We start from the raw sequence: 16,881 nt of genomic DNA, 5'->3' as shown, positions 1-16,881 counted from the left end.
CTTAACTGAATGTAGAACCGCTTAACTGAATGTAGAACCGCTTAACTGAATGTAGAACCGCTTAACTGAATGTAGAACCGCTTAACTGAATGTAGCGCCGCTTGACTGAGGTTTCACCCCTGGGACTTCTGACCAGATTGCGTCTTTAAGAAGTCCTTCTGTATGGCCTCAATGTCTAGGTTGTACTTGTCCGGGTTCTTGACCTTCTTAATAAGGCATCTTTTTCTCTTCTGCTTGTAGTAAATTCTAATAGGGGTGCCCCGTATGTTGAAGCTGTCTCTTATTCTGCTTTCCAGATATTTTGTGTAATTTTCGTAAGCACACTTTTGAGAATTACAAAAAAAAACAAAACCAGGGGGTTTAATATGGGCCTGAAAGGCGTAGTAAATGTTTAGCGACTTGTTCCTGATGGGAATTGGAGGTCTAAGGAGCAGAGCTTCCTTGATAACGTCATTTAAACTGTTCGTGTTTATTTTCCTTGTGTATTGCTTATACGTCTCTTCGGCATTATCGAATATGTTAAGCAGCCTCTGCGACGTCTTTGCAGATATGAACAGAATGTTGGCAAAATCAACTGGCTTGAGAAGATTAAGAACATAATTTTTGGTGTCATTAAAAATGTCATTTTTGTTATATATCAGATCCCATTTGTTGCAGCAAATTATACAGCTTTTATTTTCTTGCACAATTTTTCTTGCTATATTTATGTCTTGTGAGCTGATTCCATTAAAGGAGTCAATGACAAGGATGCAGACGTCACTACGTTTGATAGCCTTCTCAGTTCTGTTGAATAGTAGGTATTCATATTTCGTTTTTTCGTTAAAGGGGACATTTTTTTTCCTTTTTTGTATTCCAGCAGTGTCAATCAATCTGTAAATTCTGTCACTGTCTTTAATCTTTACTAAAATGTCAATCGAATCAACCGTGGTTCCTGCTATAGGGGAAACGATGAAACGATTACAATTTAGAATTTTATTTAATATACTTGACTTCCCTGTGTTTGGTTTTCCAATGAAGCTAATGTTTATGGTGTTTTCTTGATTTTTTTCTTCTTCCATTTCGTTTATCTCCACTTTTTTTATATACTTGATGCATTCGTCTAAAATTTCGGTAAGCCCATTTCCATGGATCCCACTGCAGGGATAGGGCGTTCCGAACCCCAATTCCCAGAAGTTTTGCGCCTTCACGTTCCCATCTTTGTACGACTCGCACTTGTTCACGCATACGATAACTTTTAGCGTGTCTTTCTTTAGCCCATCGTTTTCGTCTGCTTCTTCGTCTGCTTCTTCGTCTGCTTCTTGCTCTTCTTCTTCCCCCTCTTCTTCCCTTTCTGCGTTCCTCGTGTCAGCGCCGTTGTGAGACCTTCGGGACGTAGTGTCCGTTTGAGAGTTGTCCACTGCGGGCCCTTGGGACGCATCACTCGATGTGCTGCTACCTTTCGATGCGTCCTCCGGCGGGTGTCTTCCACCCTCATCATGGTTAACGCGGCCGGCCCGCTTCTTCCGAGTGGCCATTTTACTAATGTACTTGTTTTTAATGTACTTCCTGAGGAACCTGCATATCTCGAGGTCGACAGGGTGGACCCCGTTTATCCCATCAACGACAAGCAACACGACTGAGGACTCGTTAAGCGATAACAAAATTTGATCTCGTATTTGTTTGCAGAAATTTTCATCTTCGAATAGGAGGCCACCTGTATCCACCACCTCAAATTTGTAACCATCCCAATCCACTTCTCCATAAATTTTATCTCTTGTGCTGCTTTGTCCTAGGACGATGCTACCCTCTTGGAACTTCCTCGTCAGTCGGTTGAATATGGTAGACTTTCCAACATTCGGTCTGCCTATAATAGATATCAGGGGTAGGTTCCTTATGATTTTTAGGTCCAGGTCTTTTTTTTTCCCTTTCCGTTCGTGAGGAGGTTGGCGTTGTGCCTGGCTATGCAGGTCGGGGGGTTCTTCTTCATGTGACTGGGCATTTTGTTCCCCCTTTTCTTCTCCGTTTTCGGCTCCGTTCTGTCCGCCCTGCTGTGCCTCTTCTTCACTTGTCATTTCGCTTGCATAATCTTCTCGCTTGTCGCAAAACCCTCCCTTTCCCTTCTCCTTCGCTTCAATTTCTCCTATATGACGTTCCCAATCTTGCGCCCACCCTGTGTGTCCCTCAGTGGAGTCACCACCAAGACTTTTCCCGTGAGCCCCGTGTCCCTCAGGAGGGACGGATGATGCACACTCTGGGGAGTCAGCATTCGAAAGGGTTCCCCCCTCATTGGCCATATCACTCACAAAATGGACATCCTCTTGGTGTCCTTTTTTCCTCTCTTCATCTTCGCCACGGTCTGCGCTTCCATACTCATTGTCCACCTCTTCGATCGTTGTCTCCCTAGCACAGTATTTTTTTTCAGCTCCCCTCGGCTGCCTGTCTGTTTGATCGTCTATATTGGTACCTTTGTGTGTAAGCCGCCCATCTTTACCGCCACAATTATTTCTTAAATTTCGCTCCTTCACGAATACTTTAAAACGGTAAACTTTCTTTCTCAGTTCATTGTGTTCATTAAAAAAGGGGACATGAGAGGAGTAACCAAGAGGGCAAATGTTCTTCTTTTGCACCTTGTTGTGAGAAAATAAATTATTTACAACAGGATGATGCACAATTTTAATCATGTAACTGTTGCAGAATTGTACGAGGGAAAAAGTAAAAATGGTTAAGAGGAAGGAAACTTTTAATTTCATAATAAAAATTATTTATTATGATTTTTTCCAACACTTCGATTTTACGCGCGCGGGTGTACACTTTGTGAATTTTGGCGCCTGGGTGATGTAGCTACTCATCTGTGTAAGCAAACACATTCTGTGGAATGCCACTTTTGGGATATGGCGGTGATATAAGGCATGCGTTTCCACACAACTGAGTCTCCTCCATTTCAGCAGGGAAGAAGATACGTGTACGTAACAACGCCGTTCTAAAGGGATGGAGGTGGGGGAAATGAAACCCTCTGGAAGTTACCAAATCCGCGATGCGCTAAGTTTAAGCATTGTGGCAAAGGTGTTGCACGTTTTGTTGCGGTACATTTCACAGTAAGGCGAAGATGTGGATGAGGATGACGCGCCCATGTATGTCACAAAGCAGCAATGGCCAAATGAGAGGGCGTGCGAAAAGTTATCATAATAAAAAATTATGTACAGTATGGTTCGCCTATGTCACCTCCTTGCATAAATTGGAGGGACCAACACGGGGAATGAAAAATCATTCGCTGTTTACCTCACCTTTAAAAATCCCTAATCGTACAAAATGGGATTGCTTAATATGGCAATTTTAAGTTACCTAAGTGCAGACGCTGTTTCGCCAAGGGTTAAAAAAATAGTGGGCATACTGAAACGCAGCGAACCTTTCATAATTCGTAGCCATGTAATATCATTTTTTTTTTTTTCAATTTTTAAAAAATGTCCCAAACTTATTCTCACTATTTTGACAGTAAAAAACGAATTTGTCAATTTATACTCTTACGTTAAGTTCAAATGTTTTTTTCTTTTTTTTTCACTTGGGAAAGAATTAAAAAATGAAAAGATAGATCAAATGGGACAGCAAATTTTGTTATGCTGCAGAAATGTGCGTAAGGGAACTTACCCAGGCAACGGTAAATGTTAAAAGGGTAGAGTATGTATGGGAAAATGGTGGTCAGCTACTCCATTGAAATGGACGACGCACGAAACCAGAGAGGCGTCCCCTCCACAAAACCTGCACACAAGGGGGACTGACACGTGTATATCTGCACGAGTGCACAAAAAGGGGTGTAATTATCTGAACGTGTCTCCAAAAAGAGCGGAGGACTCTTCCTTTGCGCATCATTTTGGAGATCTCCCAACTGTTACAAAGAGGCGTTTGCAACATGTCGGCATAAACCCCACCCCTTGTGTTCTTCACCTTTCCGTTCCAAGTTAAAATGGAGGAGCGTCTTCTTTTTTTTTTTTCCCCCTCCTAATTGGGACATTTTTTCCACTGGAGCGGGCACATATCTATATAAGTGTACTAACATGCTTGTCAGCATTTACGCAGGAGGAGAGTGGTCCCCATTTGGGTATTCCATCCCCAAAATGATGTATCAAATATTCTCCATGTTATTCATCAGTTTCCTTTTTTTCGATTCAGTCACTTGGTTTCTTTTCTCCTTCTCATAGGTAGCTTTTCTCTTGGCTTGTTCTGACGTGATGCACTTTTGTTTCTTACTCGCATTATTGCTGTTAACGCCCTCTTTTAGTTTGTCAAATTCGTCCACATTTTTATCAAAAATGAAATCATCGGCAAAATCGATGATAAGATGTCTTCCATACAAATGGGTATGCTGTAGTGACTCAATTGCTGTGAGGCATTCATTTTTTGACATAAACTCAACAAATGCATATCCTCTACTTCTGTTATATGCATTTTTGGGGATTCGGACACTTTTGATATTTCCAAATGCAGAAAATAATTTTCTTAATTCTTCTTTCGTCACCTGAAAGGCTAAATTTTTTACTAGCAACTTTTTGGTAATTTTTTTTTTTTCCTTAACTACCTCTTTTTCTTCATCATCTTTAATTTTTTTTTTTTTAACTCTGTTACGAGAAAGACTCAGCTCCAGCACGTGGCCATCCAGAGTTGTTGCTGTCAACTTTTTGATGGCCTCAACAGCTAACTCTTTGCTTTTAAATTCGACAAAACCGTATCCCTGGGACATCAGTTTCTGTTCCGGCGCTTCCCCCTTTTCGTGATTCTTCTTCGATATGGCCTTCTTACTCTTCACAATATTACAGGTTATAAATCCTTCCAATTTTTCGAACAACTTTTTTAGGTCTTCCTCCTTCGTATTGAAGTTCAGGTTCTTGATGTAGATGCTGGCATGTGTAATTTCTTCATCACTGGACTCGCTTTCGCTATGGTGTTGTTCCTTCTTCGGGGCCGCTTCGTGTTCAGATTTTTCGACTGCTTCTTTGGTGGGTATCCCTCCGCCGTTCCTCTCCCCCTTAATACCGCCTGCGAGGCCATCAAAGTCTCCCTTTCTCTCAAACAAGTTCATGGGGGCCCACTCCAAATACAGGGGCAGCTTCTTATACCGTATGTACGAGTTCGATATGAAGGCCTTCTTGGCGTTTTCCGCTTTCTCGAACTGCAATATGGCTATATTGTTATAGGGGGAAAAACTAACTTTGCTCAAAACACCATACTTCTTAAAAAGACTTATTACTTCCTTCTGGTTTGTTTGAATGGACAAATTTTTTACTATTATGGTGTCATCACTGCGTTTGTACTTGACGACGTGGTTCGCGAGGCTGGGCTCCTCCCCGGGAGGGTTATCTCCGTCCGCTTTTTCGCCTTCTCCTCTGTCCGCCTTTTCGTCCACTATTCCGTCCGCTTTTCTGTCCGTTTCTTCATCCACTTTTCCGTCCGGTTCTCCCTCCTCGACCCTCTTCTTATATATCTGCTCGAAAGCCTCCAAATAAATCCCCTCCTTCTTTATCCACTCCTTCATTTTGTTAATTATGTACGTCTCCGTGAGAGAAACATTAACGGCAATGTTCCTGTCCTTTATGTTTAGTATGGAATGGGGGCTGCATTTATTTTCCTTGCAAAAACTGTGAATGCTGGAGTTGATGTCTGTGTAGAGAATATTCCAGATGTTTTCATTTTGGCAGTTCCTCTTTTTTTGAATTTCCAATATTTTCTTATACGATGTTTTCGAATCATGAGATAATTTAATGAACACATTATTTTTTCCTTTCTCTGTATATTCGTAGTCTCCAAATTTATCCTTGGCATATTTAACGCTTAACACTTTTCCCCTAAAAATAGTATGATCTAAGAAATTCTTGGCTCGCTCACAGGCGCTGGGGAACATAAAATTGACGAAGGCATATACCTTTACATTTGTAAGGTCGCTGTTCAGGATAGACTCGTTTCTGCTGCTTCCGTTTTTATTTTTCCGATCTGCCGCCTTCCCATCGTCTATCTCTCTGTTATTCCTTTTCATCACCCCACTGTCAGCTTCATCCAAGTTGTTTTTTTTTTTTTCTTTTTTCTTTTCTTTTTCCTTTTCGTTTCCAAACGTGTCGTGGTTTTCCTTCAACAGTTTTATAAAGAAGTCGTCACTCGATTTGGTGTTTTTTTTCTCATTCAAATTTAGGACTACTGCTCCCTTTTTTACGTTCTTAAAGATCTTCACATCGACGACGGGACCAAACCGTTCGCACAGGTTCTTTACGTCGTATTCGTTTACGGGGGGCATGTTAAAGATGATAATTTTCCCGGTGTTCATATTTTCACAATCCTCCTCGTCCACGCCATTGTCCGCTTTTTTTTTCCCTTCCTTTTCGTCGCTAGACTGATTACTCGCTGTGCTCATTTCGTCCTCGAATAGGCGGTTCTTTTGCGCACCTTGATCGTTTTGGACATTTTTGTCGTTTCCCTCCCTTTTGGAGATTTTTTTCAGCCAATCTAAGGCTTTTTCCTCCGCGGCCTCTTCCTTTTCTGTGCCACTTTGCGCGCCATCGCCTGTATCAGCAAGGGCAGCATCATCCATGCTGCCTTCATCAGCTATGTCCCGCTTAGCACCATTTGTGCGTCCCTTCTCCGCTGGATCCAACCGTTCGCTTGGATTTTCCCCGCCCTGGGGGTTATCCCCTTCCATTTTGGTCTTCTTCTTTTGCTTCATCTCCTGCTTCTTCTTTCCCTTCTTCTGCTTCTTCTTCTCCTCCTCCACCTGGCCCTGAACCGGTTGATCATCTAAAAATATGACGTGGCTCCTGGTGGTGTTCATCCCCGCTTTGGTTTTCTTGATGGGAATCGTTTTGTTGACAAAATTTTTGCTTTTCACAATTTGAACAGACTGGTCTTTCTTCATCCTCTGTATCTTTCCTATACGTTTAAGGGCATACGAAGTGGCGTTTCTGCTCTGTCGCGCATTTTTGGAAATAAGTGGAGAAAAGGCATCCTCAACGACAATTTTGCTAGTATTAATGTAGGTGTTATTAAAAGATTTTTTAAAATTCTCACAATCGGTGTTGTTAATAAAACCTATGAAGCAAATTTTTCTGGACTCAAAAAATTCTTTATTCTTGATAAGTTTTTTTCTCTTCATAATTTTTATATCTGTTATTTTAAATTCATAATTCCCTTTCATTTTAAAGAAGTGTTTTTTTAAATCCATTTCGTTCATATATTTTGGGACATTTTTTATGATCAACCTTGTTTTGTCAAAGTTGGATTCATTTTGGAAGGGTCTACTGTTGTAGTTGCAGTTGCTGTCGGCCGTGTCGACGTTGCTGATGCTGGTCGCCGCGTAGTCCATCATTGTGTGGCGTACTGTGGGTAAAAACTTGCCTAGTACTGTCTCCACGTTAGCACAAAATAGGTACTAAAGATCCATAGGGGGCATATATGGACGTGTTTTTTCAGTTTAGGGGTATATTTGAATCTTTTTCAGAAATGTCCCACAGGTTAGTCCATTCCTACATTAGGGCGTACTCACGATTCGTACGATTGTACAACTTCGAAATGGTGCTTTATTTGACTTTCCTTCGTCAGCTATGCTTCATTCGGGATTTTCATCCTTTTCTCTCCTCTTCGCAAAAAAACTGATACACTGGGGGGGGTGGTACATTCGCAAAATTTGCTGACTAAAGAGTATAGCCTTCTTTTTAACAAAATACGCCCCCCTTGCCCCCAATTGGTTCATTCCCAAATGGGTCTTCACTCCAACTTCAAATTGGGGGTGGTACACGTATATATCCCTGGCTTGGGAAAAATATGCCCTATTGCAACTGCTTCCAAATATATGCGATGCACAATGAGTTAATTATACGAGAAGGAAAAAGAAAAAAAAGGTACAAAATGGGGGTAAATTTATACATAGCAATATGCTGAAAAAATTAACGTCTCTTTATTATGCTACATGGATCCTTTCTTTCTTTCACAAACTTGCGCAGAACTTTTTGGTTTCTTAAAAATTGAGAAACTTGCAAAGTTGTACATGTGGTAATCCTACGGCGGGAAAATTGAACCGCTTGAATTTTTTTTTTTTTTTTTTTTACCGGGTTAAGGGGCATATGTTATTTTATGTAACAACGTGATGGAGTTGTTCGAAATAACTTTCACGTAAATTATAATCGCCTTCTTCGCTTCCACTTTTTTCATCTCGCAAATGAGTATACCTTATTGGAAAAGCATAAATATATGTCACTGTACGAATAAGGGTCTTAATGCAAGCGCGATTTGACTGAACAAATTTGTGGTTGTACAGGAAATGATAAAATAAGCGAAAATGAACAAGTGGATTATCCCGTCCCTCTTCCTTTTTTCCCCTCCTCCTTTTATGCACGAAAAATGAGCAAATGGGAATAACGGCATTGTACTCGCGGAAGTGCACCAAAAATTGTGCCATTTTTGTTACGCAGAATATGGGAAGATAAGTAGCAACATGGTGACGGAAAAGTTGCCCCTTTTTTTTCCCATAAATGTATAATAGTAGTAGTGTATGCATTAGATCCCCAAAAGTGAAAAAAAAAAAAAAAAAATTAACAAATGGTTTGCAAAGACTGGCTAAGGTAGGTTCTTTAAAATCCCCATTTTTCAGCGCAACGTCCGATGAATCTTTCGCAATTTATCCATGTCTTGACTCATTTTTCGTTTTTACGAATTTGTCACATTAAGACGGCTGCAACGTCGTTCATGCGCAGCGATGAGGCTACTCCATTTGCGTGCACAATGTGGACGTCCTGTACTTAGCGCGATCAGCACGTTGGCCCACATTTATTCCGTGATTCATTTATGTATGAGAATATCTATCGCTCATCCGTTCGTCTGCCCGTCCACCCGTCCATTTGCTCAGTCGTCCATTTACCCACATGCTTCCCCTTCTGCTAACAAATAGGCGATCAAAATGCGGGACAACGTGGACGTGGCAAGTCTGCTGGAAAAATACACTCTGAATTTTCTTACCTCCCTGCTAGACAAAAAGAAACAAAAAAATGTTTTGTCCAAAGGAAAAATTCTTGAAATGACAAGACTGTTCTGCATCATCGAAATCGTTTCGAAAAACATAAAGGGAAATATGCATTCCACATTGAGACAAATATTTTACACAAACCCACAGTTGTTCATGTCTCAAAAGGTTTCAAATGTAACGATTGGAAAGTTAACAAAAATTATTAAGATTCCGAGAGAGTTGCTAAATATTTATAATTCCCCCAAAGGAATAATCAGAGGAAATATTTTCCTCCGGGAAAAAAATTCAAGTGAATATAAAATCGCGCAACGATGATTTTATATTCTGTCACGCTGGTGTACACAGATATGGCACGTTATAAGTTCTCATATACATGTGCACATGGCCGGGGAGCACTCTTCAACTAACGCACTTCCACCCCGTTTTCTCTTTAGGCCCATGGGTTGACTGCATGAGTATTTTTGAAGTCCGTCAAAGGGAACATACCACACGGCTGTTGGATATGGCCGTTGAAGATGGCCGTACCAACCAAACGCACACGACGCCTGTCTACACAAATAGCCACGCAGATAATTAGTGACAAGCTTACTTCCCATGTCACATGTCCCTCAGCGCATTATATACAGTTGCTCATTTTTCATTTCATCAATTTTGAATGCACATTTTATCCTATGTTTTACCCCCGTTGTAGGGTATGATTTATGCTCATTTTCGCATGCGCAACGGCACCCCCTCCTTCCCCCCCTTTTCAGACGAGAGGGCATTTGATATGCCCCTTTGGTGTCTCCGATATAAAAATTTCGCCTGATGTGAAATACGTGCTTATAGTGGAAAAGGAGACGGTTTTTTTTAGGCTCCTACAATCGGATTTCATTTCGAATTATGGGCCCTGCATTTTGATTACGGCCAGAGGGTTCCCAGGTTGGCACAGGAAGGGATGACTCTGAGGGGGGTGCACAGACATGTGGAAACGCCTGTATGTACGCGCCTATGCACATATCAGTGCATATGTATATATATAGGTATATATGTATGGTTATGTGTATGTATATCTGTGCACACCCTTCCGCATGACCCCTCTTTTACAGACCTTAACACCCGGCAACTACTTTACGAAATCCGTAGATGCAACAAAGGCTTGAAGATTTTCTGCCTCACCGATTACGATGCTTATGGTTATTTCGAGGTTGATGCGTATAGAGATGGGCGCACACGGAGAAGGACGCCCGGGCAGTGTCATTTCGCTCCTCTTCGCATCGTTCCGCCGTAAGCACTGCAACACATACGTTGATTCAGGCGCGAACATTTTTTTCTTTGTCCTCACCAAGGTCTAAGCATAGCGTTCACCTATACGTCGAAGATGGAGTCAAAAGTTTACTGTTAAGAAAAATGTTGAAAAAAGAAAAAAAAAAAAAAGGAGATTTTTTTTTTCCAAAGAGGCAAGGCAACATATTCCTTTTCCCCATCATCCCATTCTTCATAAATATAGACGTAGACGACGTATCTATTGATAATTTATGCTGGCTGAATTTGTTCGCCCCCGAGGAAGGGCTTCAAAAACAAGTTTTAAAAGATATTGATATAAGTAAACTGACCTTAAGGGATATCCGGATGTTGGACAAGTGGGGATTTGCATAAGTTGCATCTTCCGTCATACATGGGGCGAGCGCATAGACTGACATCAGTGGAAAGTAGCAACCAGATGTGCAGAATGGGTGTCCCTATTTTTTATTTTCCCCTTTTTTCCCCTTTGTAGCTTTTGCGAGACAGTAAAAAGTAACCGCAAATTCCGATCCTCTGAAATTTTTGCGTGGACGTAAGGGGGAAAAAAATGAAAAAAACATGCACGTCATCGGAACCAACTGGTGCGAGGGTGGTAAAATGCTCTTCTTCTGTGGACATCCCCCACTGCATTTCTCCTGTTCGCGCTTTTTTTCCACTTAAGGGAATACGCTAACCACATGAAAACTTCCGGCGTGAAATACGAAGTAGATGCAATCCAAGATATTGAGAAACATTTGAGCATAAGGATTGGGGAACTCCTTTGAGTGTGGCCATGACAAGCATTTGCATCCCCCGTGGCATACAGTTTGATGAACACGGGGGGATTCTCACTATACGCTTATGTACACATCCATATGTCTACGCTTTTGATTCATTTTTCTGGTTTTTTTCGCACAAAGGGGCATGCATAAAAGGGCACCATTCATTGGTTACGTAACACACAGTTTGGGGTCTGCCAATTTGGGGTCCCATTATTTGTCCTAGCATTAATAACCACCCCACTGACTCACACAAACACGTCACATCTACAAACTTTGAATTGATCACCGCAGAATTGCGCCGGTGTATCCTTCCAAGTGTCAAAAAAATGATAAAAAAAAAAAAAAAGAAAAAAAAGAAATTCATAGTTACACGCATATCTCCCGGCTCATAAAGCGAAAGCAGCCAGCCGATAAATTAAGAAACGAAATATGCTTTTGCAAATTGAAGCATAGAAAAATATGGATGGCACGAATTCCCAAGAAAAGGGGGCCCCAATATGTTATTTGAAATGTTAACCCCCCATATGATTTACTTCTTGTACGTTGAAGTCTCCAGAAAAGATTGATCTTCCATCTCAGCAAAGGTTTCAAATGCTTCTCACCAGTGGTCTTCACCATATGAAGCAAAGCAAGATAAGTGCTGAAGCATCTACTTGGCAGAAAAAAGTGAAATGACAGAGAGGCATAAGTACACATACACCAGCTTAGCTACTGGCATGGATATTTACCCACACGGGGGTGCACGACGTATCGGTAAGAAGAAACACAGGGACTCATGTAGAAAAGTAAAAGGAGGGTATACATAACTGCGGAAGGAAGGATACTCACTTTTTTTCTTTTTTTCTTTTTTCTATTCATTTTCGGTTTATACTATGTTGAAAAACTGCTTCGAAAACTTAGTCCGATTTTCTCACCAGTCCGTAAGACATTGCTGCAAAAATAGGAATGAAGTGCTACTAATAAAAAAATTTTCCTTTACGACGAACGCGATTTGTATGGGACCCCACCGAGGTAGCATTTTGAGTGGATTTTATTTCCCCTTTTTAAAATCTCATTTTAACTTTATATTAAAGAAGCAAATAAGCACAAAGCGCAGAAGGTACTTTAAAATTAGAAAACATCAGAAAAAGAAATACAAAAAAAAAAGAATGGGTCTGTCTACCATTCCTTGGATCCCAACGAAAGAAAAAGTGAGGACGTATAAACTGCCTCGGCAAAGCAGACTTATAAATAAAAGATTCATGCGGGATAAGAAGGGTGGCCGCAGATATCGTTTGAAGAAGCAGCGGTGAGTGGAGGTGGCTCCTCGGTGGATGCACCCAGGGGGGTGGATGATTATTTGTTTTGCTTATCTTTGTTTGAGTAAGCGGTGAATATTTTTGTCCTTCCCCGTTTCATATTTTATTTCGTTTTTTCTTTGTGCAAGCAAGATAGTAAGGAAGGAGATTTCCTTTTTTCCGCGTCTAACGAAGAAACAAAATGGTGGTTGATCCACGCGTGTTTTTCTATATCGCGCTGCGTCCACCGTGTTGCTGCGGCTTTTTCTGCTTCTAATTCGTTTTTAATTGGGCAGTGCGTAGCGGCAGGTTGAATTTTCTACGCTGTTTATCTACTGCTTTCACGCGTATTTTCTGCTTCTTCCCCGCCGCTTCCTCATTGCTCCTCACCTACGTGAAACATTTTAATAGTCAAATTAAACTTAAAACTGAAAAAACAATGTTGCAGTGTTGCTTCTAATAAGATTTGTGGAAAAACCTACTGCGATGTAAAAGACATTGATAAAAAAAAGATAATAACGAGTGACAACTTTAATTATAAAGACGTGAGGGAATAAAACAAAATTATTTCAGAGGGGGGCGTGTACATGCAATGGGGGAAATGGACGGGGAAAGGCTAATGCAAAATCGCATCGGCGAAATGCAAAAGCGGAGACCCAAATGCGACGACGCAAAAAACACAGGGGAAAAAAAAAAATTAAAAATTAAGGGCAAGTGCAAATTCGAATGCAAAAAAGTCATAAAAAAAACTTAACAAAACGTTTAAACAATGCAATTCATAACGAAAAGGGGAAGAAAGGAATTGGTTCATTCATATATCTTTAGGATAAAATGAATAGACTGAAAACATAGGTTCGTACAAATATGGACAAGAGATTATTTCATATGTACAGAAGTACATACACCTGTGTGGTTAAATTAATAACGCATATAAAATGGGGGAATTCTGCCCCCCTGGGTTTCGTTGAAGGATGCCATATTGGTGGTGTGTATTTGGTTTATCCATTGAAGTCGAAACATAATGCTGCATTTCTCATTACATTGTTTTCGTTTAGCTTGTGACGCGAAGCGATAATAACACTGACATGATCTTCTCCCTCGGTCTGGAGAATTTCCTTTCTGCCACTTAACCGCGGGAGGGCCATACTGCCCTAGCAGATGTATATGCCACATTTATATGCCAAGGTGCGGTGGCCCCCAGTTCACACTTTTCTTTCACAGCCAAAGGGGCCCCGTCGTGCATACTGAAAAAGGTACACTTGCACGCGTGTGCCAGGAACTGGAGGCTTACCTAACGGTATGTGCCTGCACCCTACTTCGTCGCCTTCTTGGCTAATATCTGTGCCCTGAGAGTCTTCATTCTGAGGATAACTTCCTCCAGCGTCCTTGTCTTTATCTCAGAGGCCACTAGCTGGAGCCTCTCCTTTTTCGGTAAAGACGCAGGGTGCTTGATCAGCGCTTGTTCCAACAAATACTGCTCCTGATGTGTCCATGGCCGCTTCACCTCCGCGTGGCCATTTAAATTATCTGTCAAATTATCTGTCGACTTATTTTCTAAGTTATCTTTTTCCTCGGCTGTCATTTTTACATCCCTCTTATCTAAATTGTCATCGATTTTTTTCATCACTCCTTTATTTTGATTTTTAAAATTATCAAAAGCAGTTTCTTCAAAGTTTCTGCTTAAATTTTTTAACGTTTCATTTTCGAACATTTCTTTTGTCTTCTTTATAACTTCTTTCACACTTTTCGTTTTTATAAAATTGGAAATCAGATCCCATCTGTTTCTGGTTCCCCCTGGGTAGGACTTCAATGCCTTCGCAAGTAGGGAGACTTCCTGGGCCGTCCACTTCCCGCACGTGTTACTCGATTCATCATTCTTCTTTTTGTCATTTTCGGAAACGTGACCACTTCCCTGTTCATTCATTAGCTTTACATTTTCGTTAACCTGTTGATGCACATGGGAGGGACTACTATTCATGGTTCCCCCTTCTGCTACCCGTGCATCCCTTTCGTCTTTGTTCGTTGTACTCGGGGCCTCCTTCGAGTTTTTTTTTTGTTCCTCTTCCATAACACGGGTAAATTGGTTAATGTATTTTTTAAATATCAGAATTAACAACTCGATTTCTTTGTCCCCCAGTTCTATGTTCTTCAGGTGGCCTATAAACCCGGTGGTTCTGTTTCCCCCACCGTAGTTGCTGTTCTGTGTTTGACTGGTCGTTTGGCCCGCCACCTGATTGCGCGTCGTGCTGCTCGCCGTGCTACACGTGGTACTGCTCATGGTGTTATTGCGCATGGCGATGTTTTCGGAGGGGCTCCTCTTGGAATCAACGCTTTCGGGAAGTTTTGGCTCTCCTGAATTCACCCCGTTGGGTACTTTCTCCGCATTTACTAATTTGTTCCTATTTTGTTCGTCTTCTCGTTTGTTACCAGTGGGGTGCACTTCCACTCGTGGGTCACTTTCCCCTGTTTGGATTTTGCTGTGATGCAGATGGTTAACTTCACAAGGGGGGCTTTCAATTGAGGTGTCGCCATTTATCGCTTGGTTTTGCTTGTCCTTCTCTACGATAAAGTTATCCTTATGGTTGTAGTTGCTGATCCGAGCGATATGTCCATTTAACGTGTTGTTATTCTCCTTCTTGGTCGTATAGTCAGTGCCTTCTGTGCAACCCGCGGAGTAGTTGGACAGGCCCGCTTTGGCGCATTCGCGGGGGTCCTCCCTCACTGTGTCATTTGAGTCCTGCTTGACAATTCCGTTTGTCCCTACCAAGTTAGTGGACATATTTTCACAAACATTATTGGTGTTAATTAGGGGACTGCTATCACCCTTGCGCTGTGCATTGTGTGTAGAATATTTCTCCCCTTGTGACTGCTTACTAACTTGGGTATCGTTGGACGCAGTCGGTTTTTCTACAGAAAGAGGATTCCCCTTGTGCAGGTTAAAATTGAGAAACACATAAATGTCGTCTATAAATTCACACAAGGTTTCAAACGGCATAAGGGATAATCTTTCCTGTACCAAATCGGAGTCTACATGTTTTGCTAACTTTGTTAGGCACAGCGATTTAATATGGTGTCTCCAAATTTTGACAGCTGCTTTGTTGTCCTTATTTTTTTTATCATTGCTCTGTTGGTTGGGGGGGTTCTCCTTTTCCATTTCGTTCATCGTCGCATCTGTTTTTTTTTGTTTCTCCAAAATGGAGAATTCTTTTTTCTTTTGTTTCTCCAATTTGAGTCTCTTATTTTCTGCAATAATTCTGGGGTCGTTATTGTATGCTAAATCTACCAATTTGATAATTCTTAAATTTTCCGCCTTGGAAGCCTTTTTCTGGATTTTTCTATTTTCTCTTTCCATCCATCTCCTCTCCTCTCGACACTCCGCTTCTTCATAGTTATATTCATTCTGATACGAGAAATCTCTCCAATTCATAAAATTATACCAAAAGTCGTAAAAATATTTTACAGTTTTGATATCTGTATGTTCATCTCCTATGTCCGGCACTGGTTTTTTAGCGGACCACTTGGCATTTCTCTTAAAAACTGGTCTGAGGAATTCATAAAAGTTGGGGGCCTCCTCCAGCTCGGTTAGTGTTGGAATGTATTCATCAAATGGGATGGAACTGTCATACTGTTTTCGAAGTGTCTTGTCTGACAAGACGGCGTAGGAGTCTTGAATTTTTAGGAACATGCTTTTTTTCTCTTCTGGGGTTAATTTTTCGATGTTGTATTTCTCCATGTAATACATCAAGTCCTTTCTGGTCTCATGGCTGTCATGTTGCCCTTTTTCCTTAGCATTATCATTATCATCGTTTCTGTTACCGTCTTTGCCCTTCTCCCTTTCCTTCTTCTTCTTCTTTTCCTTTTCCTTTTGATTTAAAAAGTTCGTGCCCTTGTTCTTATCAGGATGAAATAACAATATAAGTTTTTTGTACGACGCTTTTATGGTCTCTAAATCATCTGCCTCCTCTACACTTAAAATCTCATACACATTTATGTTATTATTTATGCATCTTTTCACTAAATTGGAGCTCTTCTTATTGTTTGCCTTTTCCTGTTTCTTCTTATTGCTACTATCCATGTTGTTCGGATCATCATAGTCATCTTCGTAATTTTTGTCCCTGTTATTTTTCGTGGACTTCTCTTTGTTGTGGTCGCCACCCTGCTCCTCCCCGCTGTGGGGTTCCTCTTCCGCTTCATTCTTTACTTTAAGTTCATTCAAGTAATCTATTTTTTCTTTATAGAGAAATATCTCCTCTATAGGGATGTGTCTACCTTCCTTTGCCTTTTTCTTCTTCCCTTTTAACAGAGCAATTTCGTACTTTACATAAAACATAAAACCCGCTGGCTCGACCTTTTTCTTTCTTATATTTACGCCATGATGGGTAGAGACGTAAGGTAGGCTGTTACGTTCGCTAGTGTAATCCTCCTCATTTTTCGCGTTAATGTCTTGTAGGCAAAACTGTTCTTCTTCTGTTTGTGTGCACCCATTTTTTGGTAATATGTCTTTCATTTTGTTCATTCGTAGGGGGTAAATCGGCAGGTATAATATGATGTGGGGAGTGATGAATGGCTTTTGGTGGGTGGA

General features: G+C 41.1%; 5 protein-coding genes across 5 annotated transcripts; 2 read left to right on the top strand and 3 right to left on the bottom strand.

Moving 5' to 3' along the window:
• Positions 1 to 113: 113 nt before the first annotated feature.
• On the bottom strand, positions 114 to 2,660 carry C922_00723 (hypothetical protein; the record flags this gene model as incomplete). The annotated part of the gene is made up of 1 exon (XM_008816335.1): positions 114 to 2,660. The coding sequence occupies one exon, from the start codon at positions 2,658 to 2,660 to the stop codon at positions 114 to 116; it is 2,547 nt and encodes an 848-aa protein (XP_008814557.1).
• A 1,439-nt stretch (positions 2,661 to 4,099) lies between these two features.
• C922_00722 (hypothetical protein) lies at positions 4,100 to 7,324 on the bottom strand (the record flags this gene model as incomplete). The annotated part of the gene is made up of 1 exon (XM_008816334.1): positions 4,100 to 7,324. The coding sequence occupies one exon, from the start codon at positions 7,322 to 7,324 to the stop codon at positions 4,100 to 4,102; it is 3,225 nt and encodes a 1,074-aa protein (XP_008814556.1).
• A 1,587-nt stretch (positions 7,325 to 8,911) lies between these two features.
• C922_00721 (hypothetical protein) lies at positions 8,912 to 11,025 on the top strand (the record flags this gene model as incomplete). The annotated part of the gene is made up of 7 exons (XM_008816333.1): positions 8,912 to 9,266; positions 9,412 to 9,443; positions 9,730 to 9,898; positions 10,066 to 10,152; positions 10,467 to 10,599; positions 10,734 to 10,793; positions 10,923 to 11,025. 7 exons carry the CDS (start codon positions 8,912 to 8,914, stop codon positions 11,023 to 11,025), a joined length of 939 nt encoding a protein of 312 aa, XP_008814555.1.
• Positions 11,026 to 11,894: 869 nt separating this feature from the next.
• Positions 11,895 to 12,314, top strand: C922_00720 (hypothetical protein; the record flags this gene model as incomplete). The annotated part of the gene is made up of 1 exon (XM_008816332.1): positions 11,895 to 12,314. One exon carries the CDS (start codon positions 11,895 to 11,897, stop codon positions 12,312 to 12,314), a length of 420 nt encoding a protein of 139 aa, XP_008814554.1.
• A 1,297-nt stretch (positions 12,315 to 13,611) lies between these two features.
• C922_00719 (DnaJ like subfamily C member 2) lies at positions 13,612 to 16,806 on the bottom strand (the record flags this gene model as incomplete). Its single annotated transcript, XM_008816331.1, has 1 exon — positions 13,612 to 16,806. One exon carries the CDS (start codon positions 16,804 to 16,806, stop codon positions 13,612 to 13,614), a length of 3,195 nt encoding a protein of 1,064 aa, XP_008814553.1.
• Positions 16,807 to 16,881: the final 75 nt, after the last annotated feature.

Source organism: Plasmodium inui, assembly GCF_000524495.1.
Source record: "Plasmodium inui San Antonio 1 unplaced genomic scaffold supercont1.2, whole genome shotgun sequence".
NCBI classification, from domain to species: Eukaryota; Apicomplexa; class Aconoidasida; order Haemosporida; family Plasmodiidae; genus Plasmodium; species Plasmodium inui.
This window is presented reverse-complemented; position numbering and strand designations above follow the sequence as displayed.